At 45.0% G+C, this 21905-nt stretch overlaps 1 protein-coding gene across 1 annotated transcript in view; it reads right to left on the bottom strand.

The window, feature by feature from the left end:
- The window catches only part of EMB (embigin), a 40630-nt gene that overhangs the window by 7449 nt on the left and 11276 nt on the right, over window positions 1-21905 (bottom strand). Inside the window, exons 4-5 of the mRNA XM_037145109.2 lie at window positions 8991-9174; window positions 8664-8752 (exon numbers count right to left, since the gene is read on the bottom strand). Coding sequence (XP_037001004.2) covers window positions 8664-8752; window positions 8991-9174 — 273 coding nt within the window. The remainder of the gene's footprint in view (window positions 1-8663; window positions 8753-8990; window positions 9175-21905) is intronic.

Here is a 21905-nt window from a genome sequence, read left to right as displayed (position 1 = left end):
TTGTAATGCAGAAATAAAAGAAAGATCTTCTAGTATTGAATCTAATAACAATGAGAAGTACTATAATAAATTGTTACATGGTTGGATAAGAAATTTTATGTTCCAAGCCTATTTCTTCCTACCTATTAAGCTACTTTAGAGCAATTTTTTTTCAAAGTTTTATTCCTAGATGGCATTTGATTGAGGAGACAAAATTGTCAGTATATAAATTCTTTAGCTGATACAGATGAATGAAAAGCCATCAAAGAGTTAAAGAAGGAACATGAAAAGGAACGTGGGAAAATTAAGAGCAAGAGAATAGAGTAGGAAAGAAAAGAAACTAAAAAATCCTTTCATGTGGTTTTATAAATATATAAATTCATATGCACTGTAATAAATTTCTTAAGTTTGAAGTAGATGCCATTAGAAATAAAAATGACAGCTGGCTTTAGAAAAATTAAGTGTTAAGGACCAAATAATTTGGCCAATAAGTTAAAACATAAAATAATAAAAAGCCAACCAATTGTTTCCATGGCGAAACCAGTTCCTTCTGAGTTGCTTCAAAGACTACGTAGACTTGTCAACTAAGATTACTTTTGTTGATACTTTTTCTTTTCCTTTTACTAATTTAAGCAAGGTTTTGGTTTTGTGTTTTGTTTTTTCCTTTTTTGTTGTTGTTTGGTTTGCCAACAGAGACAGAATGTAAAAAAACTGTCTGAGTTTTAATACGATGTTCACAAATTTTGTAGGTATTCTTTGGTATTGATCTGTTATCCTATTTTTAGGTTTTATTTTGGAGAGAGTGAGGGTGGGGAACAGAAAGATCAATTTGAATGACTAAAATTGTTTCTATATTAAACGCATTTTCCAAGTTCTCTTGGCTCTTTCCTACCCAAAGATAATTAGGTCCCTGCTGGATGTGTGAACTGTACAGATGAAGAAGGGAAAAATAATTGCTAACAACTACAAAAGAAATTCTGACTTGTCTAAGCAGCAGAGAAGGGGTAAAAGCAGAGCTGTAGAGTGTGGTTTCTTCGTGGGCTCTGTCCTGCGGTGATCACTGTCACAGTGACGAGTGGGGGAAGTACTCTTTTTTCCATACTGTTTAAATGGGGCCTAAATAAATATAATGTAATTACACCATCAGCCTCTCCTCCGTTGGGCCCACCAACCTGTGGGGTACCGACTGAGGCACTGCTGATAATAACGAGAGGTCAGTGAGAGGAGGGACTGTCACCCTCGAATGCTTCAGTGACGCTGAGACGGACGACAGAGCCACCTGTAAGCACTGGTTCTCCACTTCTCATAGCCAGGGAAATATGTTGTGATGGTGCCGAACGGCCCACAATTCTACGTAACTGAAGATGCGACTTGCCAATCAGAATGTATATTGACCTGACTCGTAGTTTATGAAAGGCTGGTGAGGTGGCACTGGGGTGTCCCTGTGGGAATAGGGACCCAAGTGCACATGACTAGCCCGACCGACGCCATCGTAGCTGGAAGACACTGGTGTGCTGGCCAGGAGATCTTCTGCGCACTCCTTGGGAAAGGAGTCCCACAGCCTGATTGGTCACCATTGGGCTGAGGGACACTAAGGGACAAGTGGTCACTGTGTGTCCATTCCAAAGATCAGGTCATGAGTGTTTGAAAGAGACAGTACAACATGCCAGCAGCGTGACAAAGACAAAGTTTGGGTCCACAGAAGACCTGAATGGCAACGGCAGCTTCAGCGTCAGCCGCACTGAGGACACACGCGGTGACCCCAACGTGCCTCGCAGTGTAGCTGTGCGTCACAGGCGGCAAACACCCCAATCCGCCCTCTGCCTTGTTTCCACCCGCGGCAGCACCAAGCCCGCCCTTAACTGTGAAAGTGTAGTTACATTTACACAGCCCTAAAATTATACTCGGCCCTTTGGAGGCGACCACGAGGCTGACGTGGCCCCCGTGAAGATGAGTTTGACACCTCTGCTGTACAGGATTCCACATGGGAACAGGTGCCAGAAAGTGCGAGATGCAGAGGAAACACCACAACGCTCAAACTTCTGTCGTGACCGGGTACCACTGCTTCTCTGAACCGGGTGGTTTGTGATGCCCGCAGCCTTTCTGCGCAGCGCTCATCAGCCAGCTTCCCCGGGTGCATCATCGTCACGTGCAGGACGACTGGCCGGCTGGCCACGTGGGGCAGAGAAGAAGTGACCCAGAAGAAAAAGGAATTCTTCTGAACTCATCTCGGAACCGCCAGAATGCGTGGGTGCAGCCAAAAGGAGGCAAAGGCTCCAAGCTGAGTCCCTCACGGACCACCCCGCCCGTTTGAAAATGGAGGTTCAAATGGAAAGGTGATGAAAAATAGAGACGAATTCATGGGAGAACAGGCCCAGAAGAACGAAGAAAAAGGAGCTTTGAGTGGCTGGTGGTGGCAGCGAACAGTGGAGCAGACGACTTCATGAAGCGACAGGGGCGCACTTTCAGGTGCTTGGCTAAAGTGGTCGAAGCAGATTTTGTTTGTTTTAAAAATTAAAAATGTTCTAAGTATACATTAGAACATTTTAAATCAGGGTGCCTAATTACTGCTCCTTATCATACAAGAGATGGAATGAGCTTGGTTAAAACCTTAAAAAGAAAATCTTGGTTTTGGATCTAGGTAGTGTATGGGACAGGAAGAGAACTCGGAATAACTTCACATAACGTAATAAGATCTAAGAATAAGAATGAAATGTCCCATTCACTACACACTGCTCTTACCAAGAAAGGGCAGAATACAGCAAACAACACTTTGAAACAACCAAAAGCTGTAATTTTGAATAAGGGAGTAATTGCTGCCCACGTGCCTGTGTAGACAGAAAAGTGCAGTGTCTCTGCACAGCAAAGCCCTGACTTCTGTTTTCTAGTTCGAAATTCAAGTGCTTTCGATGGCCAGGGCACCCGCTTCAGAGACGGCCATCTCAGGGAAACAAGGGCCACCCGCAGGGCTAGGTCACGGCCACCGTCACCCACGGCGGCTCCTCTGTTTTAAAGGTCTTGGTCGGTTTCAATAATGAGTGTGTGGACCACTTGTTTAGTTCCTCTTCCTGTGCTTTAAAGTTCCACTCCTTTTGTTTAAATTCACCAATAGGAGTGAGCCCACGAAACCCTGGGCCCCACCCATGGCCCCAATAAAAGCAGAACCTCAGCCCGGTGCTTATTCAGCCTCTCTCCCCACAACCCCTGTGGCCCCGGCTGGGCTGTGTCCCTTCTGGGTCTCCTAAGAATCCAACCTGCAGTTTTGCAGTTTCCTGAGGCAGGGCAGGCGTGTTGCAGTCATAGTCAGAACCATGAGCGCGGGTCCAGCTACAACACTGATTACTGATAGGCGGACCCCCGTGCAGAACACTCTTACCCCAGTGCTCTGCCCTGTTGGGTCAAGCTGCTTCCACCAGTTTGGTTCGGTTGGCTCAGCCTGCGGCTGCGCCTTCAGGGCTCCTTTGCAGACCCAGAGCGCATGCTCGCCGAGGAAAACAACCCACATGAGAAAACTGGAAGCAACTCTAGGGTCCACGAGAGTTGGTTGGCTATCTGTCCTGGTGCTGACATAATAAGTAAAGCATACGCTTTGGAGAAATAAGACAATGAGGTCAAGTGTCAGGGTAGGAATGACCTAAATCAGGCTGAACCACAGAACACTGTAGTGTTTTGTTTTCTTACGGTGGAGCTAGTTTCCTCCACTAGACATGGGGCAGGTGGCAGCCGAAGGCAGGGCAGCGATCTGTGGACTTAGGTCCCTGGTGACCTTGATGTAAATCCCCTCCTCTCCTCCAGCCCTCCGGTTCCCCAGTCCAGAGAGGGCTGTCCTGGATGGGTCACATTTCAGGGCTCCGACTGGGCCCTGTGTCTGGGGGCAGGGAGTTTGGACCCCCATGACCAGCGCGTGTCCTGGTTCATGAGGGTGTATCCTCTGACGTGGAGTGGCAACCACCAGACTGAGCTTGGGCTTGACCTGGAGGAACAGGTGCCTGTGCTTTGGTGTGAGGTCAGTGAGACCCTCACTGAGAAAAAAGCAGCGGTCCATGAGGTCAGGCCTTCAAGGATTTCAGCAAGGTGTGTGGCCAAGGCTGGCTAATCATCATCATATTTTATTTTGCTTTGGTGTCTTTTTTGTGTATATTTCTATATTTGATATTTTATTGTGAGGAAATGATTGGACCAAGTGAGAACAAAGTTATTCTTGGGTTTTTGGACAAAACACTATTCATCTGTTAGCTCAGCACCACTTCCTGATCATACTTCGCTGCAATATACCCAACGCCTGGGGTAGCTTTGTTATTAAATGAAGTGTGAGAGCACATGAGCACAGCCAACATAAAGTCCCACTTGGGAAGATCAACCCAGTCCTGGCAGGTGTGGATCAGCGGATTCAGTGCCGGCCTGTGAACCAAAGGGTCACCGATTCAATTCCCAGTCAGGGCACATGACTGGGTTACAGACCAGGCCCTTAGTAAGGGGCATGCAAGAGGCAACCGCACACTGATGTTCCTCTCCCTCTCTTTCTCCCTCCCTTCCCCTCTCTAAAAATAAATAAATAAAATCTTTAACAACAAAAGTTCAACCCAGAAGAGGCCCCAGCTGAAGACTTGCAGATTGAGCAGAGACTCAAGATTCCTGGCTCAAGCAGGGAATCTTCTCTGAAGCCCCAGGCTCCTTCCAGACCACAGACGGAGTGGAGCCGTGCTTTTAATAATGCAGCTGTGGATGCAGCCACTTCCAGAGCCAGGCAAGGCTGCCTCAGGGCAAACGCTGCCCTGAAGGCTGACTGAAACTGGCGGCCGGCAGTTCCTGTGTCCCCCACCTGCTGGTCTCCCAGGTAGTGACCCCCCTTCTCCATCTCAGCGTGCTTTCTTCTGAAGAGATGACAGGTCACGATTCAGCAGGAAAATAGGTGTCGGAATATGATCAAAACACTGACGTGGACCCGCAGCCTGAGAACCCAAAGCGGAAGGAAAGCCATGTCTTAGGGAAACCACAGTCAAAGAGACGCTTTATCAATAGCCGTCTAAGCAGCAGAGGCGTGGGAAGCATACCTGCCGCCGGAAGGGACTTTTCAAGAAAACCTTGGGTGTTTTGCGAGGTTCGGGGGAGGGATGCATTGCAGCACCAAGAAGCCATCTCCACGAAGCGTTCAGATCGGGACACAGACTGCGGACGGCAGTGGTGCCAGGGGGAAACAAACAGACCTTCTGCCTTCTTTCATCTCCTGTGTTTCCTGCTGTCCCCGGACTGATGGTCATGACAACACTAACCACCGCCAGGCTCTGCCTTCTGTGGCTGACGCTGGCAGCATGGGTCTAAATGATAAAATGCTCTGTGCTCGGGGGGCGTCGCTGGTTTGAACCACTCCGCAGGCACAGGTACAGGTGGTGTGGGCTGCGGCTTGTATTTGGAAGTATTCGTGAGCAGAAGGACAGTAATGCTGCATTCGAATGTGTCCTGCTGACCTCCTGGAACTTGGGATAAACCAGGACATATGCGATTAGAAGCATCCATTCTTAAAGACGGTGAATTTGCTGAGTTAGGCTGATCTCCAGGAAAATGGGTTCTGCGATCCCCTGAGTGAAAGAGAAGGCCCTGTGGAGTTCCAAGGTTGGCGATTTCTATCTACATGTTCACGAACCAGAAAAAACCAACCTGGTCGTTTGGGGCTTAGTTTATTTAGTTTCAGATTAAGAAAAGAATCTTCCATATGGTCACGGACAGCCAACTTCAACCCCGGGGTTTGCAGCTGGGGTTCCAGCCACACTGCCACACTGCCACACTGGTCTCTGGGGCACTTCCCAGTGAAGATGGTGGTGGGCCCACGTGTCATAGCACACGGCACCATCAAAACTCAAAACCTCCCCATGACACCCCAGCGTTCCATGTCCTGTCACTGGTCCTATACCAACCAAACGGCATCTTTCTGCTAAGAGATTTTAACACTGATAAATAGTGTAGCAACGACCTCAGAATATCTGAGCCACTGCAGAGAAGCCCTGTACATCATCACTCATCCGCCTGGGGAGGAAGGCAATCACCGACATCGGCTGCCTTCCATTACGGGCATCAGCAGGCAAATGCACACAGTCAGCCAGGGCTTTCTGCGCTGGACCAATCAGGGACGTGGCGGCCCTTTTACAATCTTGTAGCAATAAATCACCCGGTGCCCAGAAAGGCAGAGACAGGAGCACTGCTGATAAACTGTTTGGAGAGCACGCTCTACAGCTGACTCATGAAGTCAACAGCAGAAATTTTTTTTTTGGCTCAACTGAAAATAGAGTTTATAAAGCAGGCTCCTTATCCACGCACAGTTGTAGTACTGCTAAGGAAAGATAATCCTCCTTAAAACCTACGCAGCCCATGTGGAGAAAGCATAATGGGACGTTGACAAAAATACATACCGTTCTTTAAGCCTTACAGACCTAATTAAATTACCTGCAACAGGAGTTGTTCTGCAGATGCCCACACATCTCTAAATTGTAATCAAAAGAAATTAGTTTCAAAACAGTATTAATTTAGATAAATTACAGAGGATTACTATTTTCCAAAAGATCTAGAAGGGCTCAACTTACTAATTTTATAAATATCCTCATGATATACCTAGTACACGCTTAAAAGTTATATTAATGTTCAGTGGGCATTGCACCTAATAAACTGAACTAAAGTGCTTCAAGAAAACTATTTTTTTAAAGAAGTAAATGTTCAGTGCCACTTTTATTCCTAAAGCACTTGATTTCCTATGTAGGCTATACATTGGTGCTCCAGCCAACTCTGGACCCTTTATCTCTGAAAGACACGAAATCAGGAGCCCTCCTTCAAGGCTATTGGCATTAACCTCTGGCTGGTGTAGCTCAGTGGATTGAGTGCAGGCCTGCGAACCAAACAACTGCGGTTCAATTCCCAGTCAGGGCACATGCCTGGGTTGCAGGCCAGTTCCCAGCAGGGGATGCAGAAGAGGCAACCATACATTGATGCTTCTCTCCCTCTCTCTTTCCCTTCCCCTCTGAAGATAAATAAATAAAAATCTTTAAACATGTTTAAAAAAATAAATAAATCTTGGTTACATATCACATTATATCTTTTAAAAAGAAGACTACTGGCATTAAATCTACTGGTATATTGAAAAGTGAAATGTTCCCATTCACCTTCCCATTAGAAGTAGGAACAATCACTTCCAAATAATGGCTCAGGTAATTTAGTACAAGAAAGCTACTGAGAAACACGTAATGTTGTCAATATTTAACCTTTGAAGAGGCGTAACTAGTGCACACGTGTAGAAGACAAAGCCTTTTAGAAGTGAGCAATAAAACTATTTTTAAAATTCAATTTCCTGGAACCACATTAAGCCTCCAGATTTGCTGAGTACTGTAAGACCTTGAGGTCTTCTTTACATATTTAATGGAGACTCAGTAAAATCTTGACTGCGATTGTGTGTGTGTGCACACATGTGTACATGTGTTCGATATCCTTTTAACTCTGTGGGAAGGGGAGAAGGGAGGCTGGAGAAAAGACAGAAGGAAAAGGAAAATAAAAAAGGGAAGGAAAAGAATGACTAAAGGAAGGAACTGTATATAGTTTATACTTCCCTAAGTTAAATTAGACAAATGAAGGAAAGAAGGTTGAGAGAGAATGTACATGATCAAAATAATCAAAAGAGGATAACAGTTTTCTGCCTTTGCCAAGACCAAGTTCCATAAACACCAGGATTTACTGTGTTTACCGAGATGGCACAGTTACAGAACCTTAAGAAGTAAGCCGGTGAGTGGAGAAGGAAGCAGGGGGGTGTGTAGGAGCGAGCCACCTCACATCACGGCAGTGACAGAGCAGGCCACGCTGCTGTAGAAGGGCCTCCCGGACAGTGTCCCTATTTTGTCCCAGCAGCTAGCTGGACAATGATTTCTCTTGTTTGCTGGGAAGTTAATGTGTAGAAAAGTCCAAAGTAGTCAATCAATATGGCACCAGACTGCACTTCTGAAACACCAGTGTGGACACTGTGTTCACTAACCTGTCACCACGTGGGGGTTTTCCTGAAGATGACTATTGAACTTGAATGACTAGTCTTTTTGATGTGTCTGAGATCTTTAAAGTTTCGTTTTAATGATGGCAGGAGTAAAATACATTGATTTGTCCGTTTCCACAAGGGAGAGCCGGGCATCACGTTCTGGGAAGTCCTTAACTCGATGGCCTCCAAAGCAGGCAGCCCTTTTGTGTCTCTGTATTATTTTAAAGTTTTATGGTTTCCCTGAGTTTCCACATGTGACACATATTCTCACAGCCTAGGACTGCAGTCACTTGGACACCCGAAGGGCCATTATAAAAGCTCTGAGTTTAGAGGGGTGGAGGGATGGAGGGATGGATGGAAGGGAGGGAGGGAGGGAGGGAAGGAAGAAAAGACTGCTATGACTTACAAATGACATGGCAGCCTGGTCCTTTTAACTAAAGCCTGTGCTTAAATGAGGGCTGGAAGCTAAGTGGGAGTAGTCTGGGAAATACAATCCGACCTCTGGGCAGACAAGAGGAAGCACCGTTTTAAAGGCTGCCACTTACACTTCAGTGGAAAGCATATTATGAATGTCTTTCAGGTGCATTATGTTTAGCAGTGTAATAATAATTTAAGAACTGGGGGATTTAGAATTCTTAGAATACTGGTTATAACTTTACATATTATTAGTACTGACCTTTTAAATTAAATGTGCCCCTTTTTTCCTTTTCTTCTTGAAAGATACAAGAATAACTTCCCAATTGTTTGCTATTAATGATGGTGAACCTAAAGATAATTTAAGTTGTTAATACAAGCTTAGTTTTCAAAACACTTCCTAGTAAACATGAAGACATAGCTATGAATCAAATGGCTAGAATAGGAAGAAAAAAATCTGTAAATACTCCATTTTGAATATTAGCATAACATTCCAGTGACAACAAAGGAGAGCCCACCAGCCAATAGAAGCTCAGGATTTAACGAGCAATTTCAGGTGAGCCCACAGGTTGCAGTTTGGCCTACTCACGAGTATTGAGTGTATACCAATCTGTCCGTTGCATTGATGATATCATTCTCCAAGGGCTCATCATCCTTTTTCCAAGACACGTTCACTGAGTTCGGATCCCCGGATGCTGTGAACTCGCATGTGAGTTTTATATTCGATGGACTTTGTAAAGTGATGTTTTTTACTACTGCAACACTGGAATGTTCTATTAGCCACAGAAAGAAAACAACAACAAAGAGACATTGTAAAAGCTATGTTTAAGGGAAATCCGATATATGAAACAGTTTAAGTCATCAACAGTTGTGCTCTCCCGAGACAGTTTCTTAATGTGACATTTCTTCCAAGAAGTATTCTTCAGCGACGCAGATTTCCCTTCCTTTATCATCCTCTTGCGTAGGCAGAGCTAAAGGCAAGTTTTGTTAAAACATTGACAGAATTGCAAAAGCCTCAGGCTGTGACGTTTGCCTCCTTCAAATCTCTAGCTGACAGGATACAGGAAGGAAAGAACTGTGCGGAGCTGTGCCCTGTGCCCTGGCAGAAGCGGGCGCAGTGGAAACAAACCAAACCAGTGGGGAGTCCTCTGCAGTTACTACAAGAATGTTTTGTGTATCACGTGCGTTTGTGCGACGTACTAACTCTGTCCTTCCCAGACTCACTCCTTGAGAACCTGGAGGCATTGGGTAAAGATACATATCTCAGACAGAAGAATTTAAATATCCACCTGATATTCTGAATTGTCCTGAATTTGAAATACCAGTACAGAGCCTGGAGGTGATTTATCTACAACTAAATATATAGATGTAGATACAGAGATGGACATGGAAAGTGAGATACACGTGACATACGACCAGCCAGTTTCTTTATTTTGAACAGTGGTAAATTTTTAAAAAATCAAACAAGTACACTGCTCTGCCTAAATGGACTTATGGTAGCCAAACAGTAGAGAAGGAACTTCTCTGTAGAGTTCCAGCAAGTTAAGTGAAGAAATGTAATGCAATGAGGTCTCAACCCTGAATGAATGAGTCATGGATCTGGGCATTTTGCATCTACTGTTACTATCACCTCTCAACCAGAACACCCACCACCTGGGCAGGGATCTGGGAATAAAAAGGCAGGGAGGTCCCGGAACTGACTACGTCTCTAGATCCTATCACTGGTTTATAGGAAATACAGGGGACGGAAACACATTAAACTACACCCATGAAAGTAATCAACAAAATCCATACTGAGCGAAGATTTGTGGTTTGTTTCAAGAGATACATTAGAAAGGGGAAGAGAGAAGCCCAAAAAAGATAAGATACTTCAAAAACACGCCTTGTAAAAAGAAGTAAAACTAGACCATCACATTTAGGAATGCACACCTGGGTCGATTTTAAAAAGCAAGGCAGTGGCCCTGGCAGGTGCGGCTCAGTGGATTGAGCACTGGACTGTGAAGGAGAGGGTTGCTGGTTCAATTCTCAGTTGGGGCACATGCCTGGGTTGCAGGCCAGGTTCCCTGGTGTGGGGAGCGCAAGAGGCAACCATACATTGATGTTTCTCTCCCTCTCTTTTTCTCTCCCTTCCCCTCTGTCTAAAAATAAATAAATAAAAATCGTTTTAAAAATGCAAGGCAGTGACTACATAGAAATCAGAGCAGCCCTGGCTGGTGTGGCTCAGTGGATTGAGTTCTGGCCTGAGAACCAAAGGGTCACAGGTTCGATTCCCAGTCAGGGCACATGCTCGGGTTGTGGGCCAGGTCCCTAGTAGGGGGCTTGTGAGAAGCAGCGACACGTTGATATTTCTCTCCCTTTCTTTCTCCCTCCTTTCCCCCTCTCTAAAAATAAATAAATAAAATCTAAAGAAAAAAAGAAATCAGAGCAGTGATGGCCACTCCCCATGGGACTGGGGGTGGGGGGGGGGATTTGCTTGCTGGAAAGAAAACACAGTACAAACACACTTCTCAACTTTGCACTCCATCACAGGGTGGCATTAAAAGCAGAATGAAGAACCAAAACGCAGAAAGGAAAAAAAGTAGAACTTAAATAAATTAACATGAAATCACTTTCAACTGAATTTAAAACTTTACAGAAATGCTTCCTTAAGCAATGACCAGGTGCGGAGGTTGCCAACAGTTAAGAACAGCTAGTGTGAATTGCTTCGTGAGCACATGCTGGAAATAACTGCTTCCGTAATTCCAAAATCGCTGAACCAAATTTTATGCTCAAAAAGAAAGGGAAAAAAAAGAAACATGTTAAGTATAGTAAGACCTTACCAAGATTCCATTATATAGGGAAAACACTGAGTCAGTAAACTGAAACAAGTTACAATCATTTCAGCACGTTTTCTGAGCATCTACTATGTGTCAGAAGTTATCCTGGGTACTAGTAAAGTACCAGGAGAAAATGTTTCAAGATTTACTCTATCTGGTCTTGAGCTTGTTTTCTGTAAGTGTTCCATTAGCTCTGGAATGCCCTTAAAAAGTTGGTCCCCTCTCGGTGGCAGAGAAATGTACTTGGTTAGTTTCTTGGAGGAACTCTCTGGCCCCGGCATCCCTGTTTCAGCAGAGTACACTCTGCTGCCGGACAGGATCACAGAAAGTGCTTTCTCTGAGGTTATAAATGGCCTAATTGTTTAACCTGATAATCTCCTTTCAGGGCTAATGTTTTATTTGTCATTGCCAAAATATTAGGCATTGCCAGAAATTACTTACTCCTGGAAACTCCCCCAGCTTTGCTTCTATTTCACAATCTAACATTCTGCTGGCTACACCAACTTCTCCTCCTACCAGTAAATGCTGATGTCCATTGGGACTTTGCCCTCTAGCCTGTTTGGGTTTTGATTTTACACTCCCAGGCTAGAGTTAGTGATTCTCTCACGTATCCTTTGTTGCCAAGTTCCTGGTTCCATTCACACTTCTTGATCCCACAGAGCCATAGCATTAGGTGCGTACTAAGCATCTAACCCTCGATATCCCGCAGGTCCTTCAAACTCGCCGTATCCAGGGGAGAAACATTGGCCTTCTCGTCCCCTGGCCCATGACGCTGAATCCCTCGGGTAGAAGGCAGCTGATTCTACCTCTGAAACCTCAAAGCAGTTTGTCCGGTCATTTCCCACCCTGCTTACTATGCTGTCGTTGGGATTCTGTCACACCAACCTTCAAATAACAGCACCTTTGGTATATTGCATATTTTAAGTTGAAGACTTTGAGGAAACAGCAGAAGCAGAAAGATCTAACCACCCACACCAAATCCTCCCTTCTCCCCTGCAACAGGTCATAGAGCTCTCAGGCCAGAGGGGCCCTCCCCATGCCTGGAGAAAAGGAGGGAGCATCCTTATCTCCAAAGACAGAGACACGGAGAAGAATCCTCACACCCAGGCCCTGCCGAGGCCCCCCAGCCTGTGTCGCTGACCTCCTCCCGCCTGGCCCAGCCTGCTCCTCCAGGACGCCCCACGCTCCACCACACCAGCGTCGGACACGCGGGTCTGCTTCCTCAGGGCGTCAGTCCCCTCTGAGGGCTCCTGGCTGACACAACACTGATACTGAATAAATGTGTGTGCTTTTCTCCTGTTGCGCTGCTTCTGTTACTCTGCCTTTGTTGGTGTACTTTTCAGACCCAGTCAGGGACCCTGAGAGGGGAAAGGAGAACTTTTTCCATCCTTACAGCTTCAAGACTTTCCTGCAGGACCAGCCAACGAGGACTTGTCACTTGTCTTGGCTGCAGTTTCTCTTCCTCCACATATTTTCCGTAACATCAAAGTTGTGCTTCGAAAGCAAAACTCAGATTATTTAACTGCCCTCATTATATACCTTTCTTTTGCCAAAAAAAAAGTATCTTTGTTGTTGTGGGTTTTGTGTGCACGTGTATGTGTGTGTGTATTTTTTGAACTTGCTCCTTTTATTTCTGTCCTGGAATTGACGTTTCTTTTTCTGTTTTTTGAGGTCAAGAACACAACAGGAGTTCCGTCTCAACAGTTTTTAGGTGTGCAATGCAGTTTCGTTATCCAGAAGCACACAGTGTACAGACCTCTAGAACTCACTCATCTTGCAAAGCTGACACTCAGTGCCTTGGACTAACATCGCCCAACCCCATCGCCACCCCCACCCCTTGCCTCAGCCCCCTCAATCACCATTCTATTCTTTTTGCTTCTGTGAGTTGGACTATTTTAGGTCCCTCATATCACAATAGCCAAGATGTGGAGACAGTCCAATGACCACTGATGAATGAACGGCCCACAGATATGAGGTGACAGACACACAATTGAAGAACATTCAGTCTTTAATGACAGGGACATGGGGTGACATGGGAAAACATGGAAGAACCCCAAGGACTCCATTACGAGTGAGACAAGCCCGCCACAGGAGGACAGACACACTGCATGGTGCCCCCTGTGTGGAGAGGTCTGCATTTGGACCATCTCTGCTGCTGGCGCTGGGGCGTTGTCGCCAGGGCCTCAGATCCTTGGCACTGGCAACAGACTGCACGGCTCCTTGGAAGGTTGAACTGCTTTGGTTTACTGCCTTGCTGGTGTGGAAATGGGAATCTTAATGTAAAGAGAAGGAAGGGGGCTCAGGAGGTCAGAATGTCCGGGACACGTGGTGGATGGTCCCAAAAAAACACTTCACATCCTGGAAAACCCTGCTCAGACATTGCTTCAGGATCAAGGTCTTCAGAGACTTCTCTGAGCCTTTTCCCGGGTCTGAGCCGAATGCCACTCATTACTGCTGGCCCCTGCTCAGCCCAAGGCGGGGCCCCCGGGCTCAGATGGCGAGAGCTGGGCCTCGTGCAGCAGGCTGTGGAGCTGCAGGGGGCTGTGGAGGCTGGGGCACCCAGAAAACGCTCTTTCAACTCTCCGGTTATTTCTGACTCTCTGGCACCTCGTGGAGCTGGAGATGAACCATTTTCTTGGGGAAGAACTAACTGGCCAGGTGTGGCAGCCTTGTCACTCCTGGCAGGACATTACTGAGACACATACGCCCCAGAAGGTGATGCCAGGCCGCCACGCTACTTCGGTGATATGGCTCCCAGGAACCTTCTAACACAGTAGGAAGTTGGCGTAAGAATCATCACCTCTGCTATACAAGGCAGCAGCCCAGTGTCTGGGGCTCTTCACCCAACGTTATTCACAGGGCGAAACAAAATGTCTTTATATTGCACGCCTTAGTGTTCTCGTTTGTAAAATGGGACAATACATATCTCATGAAACTCCAAAAGGGACTAGATGAACTTTCACAAGAAAAGTTTAGTAACATATTGATTGCTACATAGTCATCCACTTCTTCTCACCATTGAGCTCATTGCACAATGTAACAGCAGCTACAACACGTGTTGCTCAAAGTTACATGTTGATTCTACTATTTTCTCTTCAGGGCGCTTCTGTGAGAACCGTTTCTGTCGGTCCTGCTTCACAGGCGAGGAAGGCGAGACAGAGAGGCGACGCTCTTGCTCCAGATCACATGTTGCTAATGACGGAGGCGAATCTCAGAGTCGGGGGGTGGCTGAGTCCCATTCTAACAACCAGTGGCAGATTACCCACTCTCAGAGACAGGAAGTTCTCGTGACCGTGGCACTAACCTCACTACCTTGAAACTTCTGAACTGAGGTCTCGAGGGAAACAAAGTATTCACAGAGAGAAGACAACCCAACTTGTCACGCAAAGCAGTGCGATGGCAGATGGATACACCCCGGCCGTTCACGCCTGCCACAACCCCTGAATGTTGCGGAGCAGCCTCTCCCCACTAGGCTGGGTCCCCCGTTCCCTGTGCTCTCAGTGCCCTACACCTCTCCACTCGCTTTCCTGCAGGAAACCACAAGCATGAAAATAGGTACAGAGATTTCTATCCCTAACTGTCAAGTAGTTTTGTGGTTAGCCGACACACTAACATGTCCCCGGAACACAGTGCACAGTGTTTCAACTTACGCATAGCTCCAGGATGCAACCACCTATTTCTGCTTGGGTAGCGTGTCACAAAGGTGACCCTGACCTCTGCCTTGCCAAGACTGGACCTCTGTGCTCAGTTTCCAAGCTATGTTTGAAAAAGACCATTCTTAAAATCACACAGAAATTTATTTCTGTCTAAATACTCTTATTTTTATAATTAAAAATTTTAAAGTATATGGACCTTCAAGCAATTTGTAACTGTCAGAAAAAAAAATTGACGAGTTAGACCTTAATGGACCATTCAGGGAACATTTCACTAGAAATAAGTCTACTTTGATGCCCTGGCTATGGCTCAGTTGATTGGAGCATGGTCCCATAACCAAAAGGTTGTGAGTTCAATTCCTGGTCAGGGCACAAGCCTAGGTTGCAGGTTTGGTCCCCAGTCTGGGCACATAAAGGTGACAGCCAATCAATGCTTTTTTCATACATCCATGCTTCTCTCTCTTCCTCTGCCCCTTCCTCTACCTTTAAAAGCAATGAAAAAAAAAATGTCCTCCGGTGAGGATTTTTTTAAAGTCTACTCTGATCTATTATGCAAGAGAAAAAAAATGGAAATAGCCAATTAAAAGCATAGGACAGTATTTCCAAACATTTTTTTAAATTAGGAACTCTTATTAAAAAGGGTTAAATGCACTACAACATATAAGACTCACTATCAATAAAAAAATAACTCAATTTAGAAATAGGCAAAGAACCTGAATAGATATCACTCGAATGGCCAAAAAATATATGAAAAGGTGCTAACAATCACTGATCATCAGACACATGCAAATCAAAGCCACAGTGGAAAAATCACTTCACACCTCTCGGCACGGCTGTTATCAAACAAACACAAGTAACAAGTGTCGGTGAGCAGCGGAGGAAAGGGAACTCCCGTACGCCGTTGGTGGGAACGTTCAGCCGCGTGGAAGACAGTGCAGAGATGCCTCCTGCATGTCATCCAGCAGTCCCGTTTCTGGGTACAGAGCTAACGGGGACGAACTCGGGATCTCTACGAGAGACGGCCCAGCTGTGCCTGCTGCTGCGTAGTCACAACGGCCAGGCTCTCAACACAACCAAGTGCCCGTCAACAGAAGAACAGACAAAGAAGCCGTGTGAACACCCAGTGGGTGTTACTCAGCAGTAACGAAGAAGGAACTCCTGCCTTTCACAGCAGCATGGATGAAACAGCCAGACAGAGAAAGACAAATTCTGTATGGTCTCGCCCACACGTGGAATCTGAAACAAAAAGCTAAACTCCTAGAAGCAGAGAGTGGAAGGGTGGGCAGGGGAAATAAGGAGATGTCGGTCCAAAGATGCAAAGTTGCAGTTACATAAGATGGATAATATCAGAGCGCTAATGGACAGACCTGAAGACTGTACTGAATAATATTGTGCTGACGTTAGAGTTCAGGTATACTCATCACACACACAAAAATAACTGTGTGAGAAGATATGTTCATTAGCTTGGCTACAGTATCATCTCACTATATATATAATAAAATTGTCTAATTTTAAACATGCGCACTGTAAGTATATATAATTTTTTTAATATTTTTAAAAGAAAAAATTTTAAAGAAAGTAAATTTTAAAAAGGAAAAAACTAATAGATCTCAAATGAGATCTAAATCACTCATGGCAAATAATACAAATCATAAAACAGTAATTATTCCCAAATTAACCTACAGATTGAGTAAAAAAATCAGTTCAATTCCTTCACCAAACTATTCTTTTGTACAACTTGTTCAAAAATAAAAATCTATATGAAAGGGTAAAATTCCAGGAAATAGAAAAACCTATTTTTTAAAACAAGAACAAAGATTGAAAAATATATCAGATGTTGCAAAAATTAACATCTATGTTAGGATGGCTGAAAAACGCCCGGAAATGAATGGAACAAAATAGGTAAAGTTTTTCAGACTGCAGGTCAGAAACTGCTTGTGGGTTGTGAATTCAACTTCAGAGATACCAGCAGATCTTTTTTTGAAAGAGTTGGAAGAGAAGAGAATTTATCAGTGTGCGATGCACCTACTCGGTGCGGTGCGGCCTGATGAGCACTTCGTCTGGGTGTGGCACACAGGAGAGGTGCCCCGGGTCACCAGGTAAACTTTCCTCTGACTTCGCCTAGCACTATCCAAGCCGTAGACATGGCAACGGTACAGAAACGACAGATATGGGAAGTTGGAAAATCATTAGGGTGGTATTTCAAAGCGGTAGGAAGAAGAACTATTCAGCAAAGAGTGTCGAGGCATTAACTGTGTATATAAAAATAATGATAATAAAGTTAGTGCCTGTCACTCACAATACATAAAGTTGTATTTCAAATGGGCTAAAAACTGAAGGTGAAAAACACCTCTGAAAATACATCTTTGAATACAATAAGAAAAAACTAGAAATGAAACTTACTGTAGTAAACTTTTTCCTACAATAAAGGCCACATTGAAAAGTTTAAGGGCAAGCCCTGGCTGGTGTAGCTCAGTGGACTGAGCGCAGGCCTGCGAACCAGAGCATCGCAGGTCGATTCCCAGTCAGGGCACAGGCCTGGGTTGCAGGCCAGTTTCCAGCAGGGGACGCATGAGAGGCAACCACACATTGATATTTCTCTCCCTCTCTTCTTCCTTTCCCCTCTAAAGATAAATAAATAAAATCTTAAAAAAAAGTTTAAAGGCAAATGGAAGACAATATTTGAGACTTCTATAGAAAGTACAAATTTGTATTTAAAAATTTTAGTTGTCTAATTTACATCAATTTAAATATATATAAACCCAGAAGGAAAATGGATGAAGAATATAAACAAAACACAAACATAAGTATGTCCAATTCCAAAATGTAAATTCAAACAATTATGTAGATTCTTGTCCTTGTGATTACAAAGACAAAAAAAGATTTAATAACATTAAGGGCTGGTCAAGGTGTAGAAAAAATATACACTCTATAATATCACGTGGGGGGAGGGAATAAACAGTTACAATATTTTGCAAGTACCTATTAAAATAAAAATGCAATGATTTCTGACTCAGCAATTCTACTTGCTGGAATTTATCCAAGGAAATGCACATAGTCATGTTGAGAGATAGAGAGAGAGGTAACAGTGTCCATTGCTGCATGGTTTACAATAGAGAAAAACTCAAACACACCAGGGTCCATGAAGATAAAAATATCCAAGTAGTTGGAAGATTTTTACTGTGTACCCATGTTAAAGAAACAAGCTAGTTCCATGTGGTAGGGCCAGATCTCTGAGAACTAGTGTTGGAAGATCGAGAGAAGCACTTAGTATTATCTGGGTTTATACCAGTAACACTAAGGCACCCGAACAGCACGGCCTAGTACTCTCCAGTGACCAAGGACAGCGACATACACACACACACACACACACACACACACACACACACACACACACATGCCTACACGCACGCCTACCCTATGGAGAAAATGAGGGCTGAGACAGAATCAATGGAGTTCACAGGGGCGTTCCCTCCTTCTGACAAGTTTAGTTCTGTCTGGTCATTTCTTCAAACATGCTTTATCCTTTTTTTTTTTGATAGCAGAATATTATTCCCTCACGTTTTCATATTTCTTCTTTTATGTCCCTACCTAGTGTTCCTACATCTAAAGTTCTGAATGGTCAATCCCTACTGCTCCTTAGCTCCCTCTCGGATTGAGGCTGCTCCAATGATCCTTCTGTCTGTCTTGGAAGCTGGTCCTCGGGAGGGATGGTGCAGCCTGCGGGGACGAGTCTTTCCTCCACAGATGTTGTTCATTCGCTCTCCTGCGGAAGCACCCCCTCCTTGGGCTCGTTTCTGCCATGGACTGGAAGCTCCTGCATCAGGCCCTCGTCTGTGACTAATCAAGCAAGTTTTGGGTTCTGACGCAGTAGAGGACTAACACCCAGCCTCCAGCTGCCCATCCTCTCGTGGCGGGCAGCTAATTTTCCCTTATGTCAAACCTTCCACCCTGCATTTCTATCTTAGGAAGGATCAGGTGTCTGGAGGTTACCAGTTCCAGCTCACCTCCGAGCTCAGATTCAAGGCTTTGTTCTCACACCTGTGGCTCTTAAAGACCCAAGCGCCCTGGCCACAGACTCCAGGGAATCTAACCCGACAGCGGTTCAGAGGTTTGAGGCCTCAGTCGCCAGTTTCAGTTTGTGGAAATCGTCTTGATTTCTTTGTGTACTTCGCTCAGTCTTTGAAAGAATGCTTCCTGTATTGTATATTTTGTATTTTATATTCCCTGGCTGTGATAGGAGCCTTTGAGGTGCTCTGAGTTACTATATTGCTAGAAATAAGATCATGATTTAATATTTTTAAATGAGCTCATTTTTACTTATATAATTAAAATTAATAAAATATGCTAAGCAGATACCAGAGAAACAGAGGCAGTACTTGTGGATATGTGCTTTACTGACAATGTAGCTTTTGACTTAATGCTGAAAGATTGGGAGGATGCAAACATTAGCAGGAGGGCAGGAAAAAGACCGGATTAGAGCCGGTAAGGTTCCCTGGCCCACTCCTGCCAGGGGGCCCAGGCCTGTCTCTCCGTGCGGTGCTGACTCCGCAGTGAGCTTCTTCACTCAGTGTTAACATCCATGGGATCGTTAAATCACGCATCTTCCCCTCTTGAGGGGATGGCCACCTTTCCTGACCTTGACTAATCTTTTCAATTTCACTCTGTACCTTAATTGACACACATGTACCTCTCCAGCAGCTGCTCTGTCTACCTCTGTCCGTCCCGCACCAAGAACCACGCTGGGCCACGTCTCAACAGGGTGAATACACTCTGCCATGGCAGAGCCTGCATCAACGCTGTCGGCGTGGGAGGAAGCCTCCAGGCCAATGTCTTCACTGTAACTTCTGGCTAACCTGTGACACATCGGTCGAGACACCAAACACTTCAACATGCAGAGGGAAAGGAAAAATTAATAGAAGGAACAATAAAGAAACGCTCCAATTGGTGGAAGGAAACTGAATTCCAAATATTGACGATGGAAAACTTAGTACAGTGATGTAAAAAGAGTCCATTATCAAAAGATGGTTTTAAAAATACAGTGATATCAGAAAGAAAGAAAAGTTACTCTTCTGTCAATGATACCCTCACACTGTATTCATCATCTCAGTGAATGCAGCTTCCAACACGAACCTGTTTATAAATTGGACACTTAAATTAGCTTTGCTTTCATTGTTTTTTAAAACTTTTTACCTAACGTGGATATAATTACTTAAGTGATGCTACTGGAAGATGCTGTAACTGAGCGGTGGCAATGCTGCGTGGTAACACGGTAGATGGCCTGGCCCCTGGTGCGGACCACCTGCGTTCAAGGCTGCGCTCCCACGTACCACCTGTGACCTTGGCCAGTTCCCTTCTCTCATGGCGCCTCTTTGCCCTGATCTGCAAGTTACAAATAATAATAACACCCACTGCAGAGGGTTGTTATGGGGATTCAATTAATTTTCATGTAGGAATAGATGCAGTCACACACTGTGTAACAGCTTCTTGGACAACAAGTGACCGACGAACTGCAGGTACAGCGGTGGTCAACCAGATAGCCTGGGTGTGGAGGAAGCCATCTGGTGGGTGTGCATCAGTCAGTGCACCCTTTTGCACGATAACGAAATTGCCAAATGGCACACTTCTCAGAGCGTATCCTGGATCTGAAGCAATGCATGACTACACGTGGTACTAGTCAGCACCATGTTCCTGTTAAGTAACTAGTTAGTAGTAGCTTAAAAACATAAAATAACCACCAGCCAGTCTTTCGTGGATCAAAGGTCAGGTTTTCCAACTCTCCCAGCACTGGGCTGTGTCTCCCAGTCTGAAGCACCTCTGGGTGAGTGAATATGGGAAGAACTGGCCACTGTCATGTTGCTACAACATTTGCAACTCATCTATTATATTTGAGCTTCTCTACAAGAAACATTTTATCCTAAAAGAGAGATCAATTTCTAAAATGGCCAGAGGGAACGGAAAACAGCATTAAAAATAACTTGTCAGCACCCATTTACAAACAAACTTGAGTAATGATATAATCGATATTGGGGCAAATCAAATAAACAGTGCTAGAACAGTATGAAAACATTCCATTTATAAAATGGGTTAAAAATCCTAGTGAGAGTCGAGAGAATAAAGCTTGTGGTTCCTGATAAACACAAACTCATCTTCAGATTTACACTTTGTATTTCAGGGAAGGCAGTTTCTAGAACCAAGCTTTCCAGTTGGAAGGGCACGGGAGCAACATTGTAACTGTAATCCTCTGAGTCAGAGCTCAGAGAGCCCACATGTCCAAGTGAATAACGGCAAATCTCTTCCTCTGTCAAATAAAAGCAAATCTGGACTTATGGGAAAATTTTAAAGACTTAACGGGAAACTTTAAGAGACTTAAGGGAAAATTTGAATCTAATTGGTTCAAAAATCCTATTGCAATGGAGAAAATGGTGTCGACTTTGGATCTGCAAGCATCTCAAAATCAAACAGAAACAGGCCTTTCTTTTACAAGGAGGGGGACACCGGCTCACAAGGCGCCTCGGGATGGAGACTGGGCAGCCCAGCGAGGGGAAGCAGACAGCAAGGCTGGGCTGTGGGCTGTGCACACAGGGACTGCTCCCCACTTGGGGCAAGGCAAAGATCAGGGGCTCGGGAGGGAGAGAAAATGGCCTGGCTGAAGAGTATCGGGTCAAGTTGAAGGTAAGGAAGCAGTGAACTGTGAACACTTGATCTCTTCATAACAGTGGACATGCTGGTTTTAACAGCAGTCGCAGAAGAAAAGAGTGGTCAGGAGTTAAACCCTGCAAACAGGTTAGGTAAGCAAATAACCAGCCTTGCGTCAACTAAAAAGTCCGTTCTTGCTGTTGCCCCAGGCACCGTCCTCCCCCAGGCGCCTGCCGCACTGGGCAGAGGAGGCTGGGATGCTGCCAGCATCCCTGGGAGGCTCAAATCCTGGGCAGCTCAAAGGACTCACAGACTGTTTCACATGAATCTCTCTCAAACATCTCAACATGCAACAAGGAAAAAAGCAAGTAACACAGGAGTGTAGTGATTCCTTTC

This window comes from Artibeus jamaicensis, unplaced genomic scaffold (assembly GCF_021234435.1).
Source record: "Artibeus jamaicensis isolate MK-2021 breed Jamaican fruit bat unplaced genomic scaffold, CSHL_Jam_final scaffold_369, whole genome shotgun sequence".
NCBI classification, from domain to species: domain Eukaryota; kingdom Metazoa; phylum Chordata; class Mammalia; order Chiroptera; family Phyllostomidae; genus Artibeus; species Artibeus jamaicensis.
This window is presented reverse-complemented; position numbering and strand designations above follow the sequence as displayed.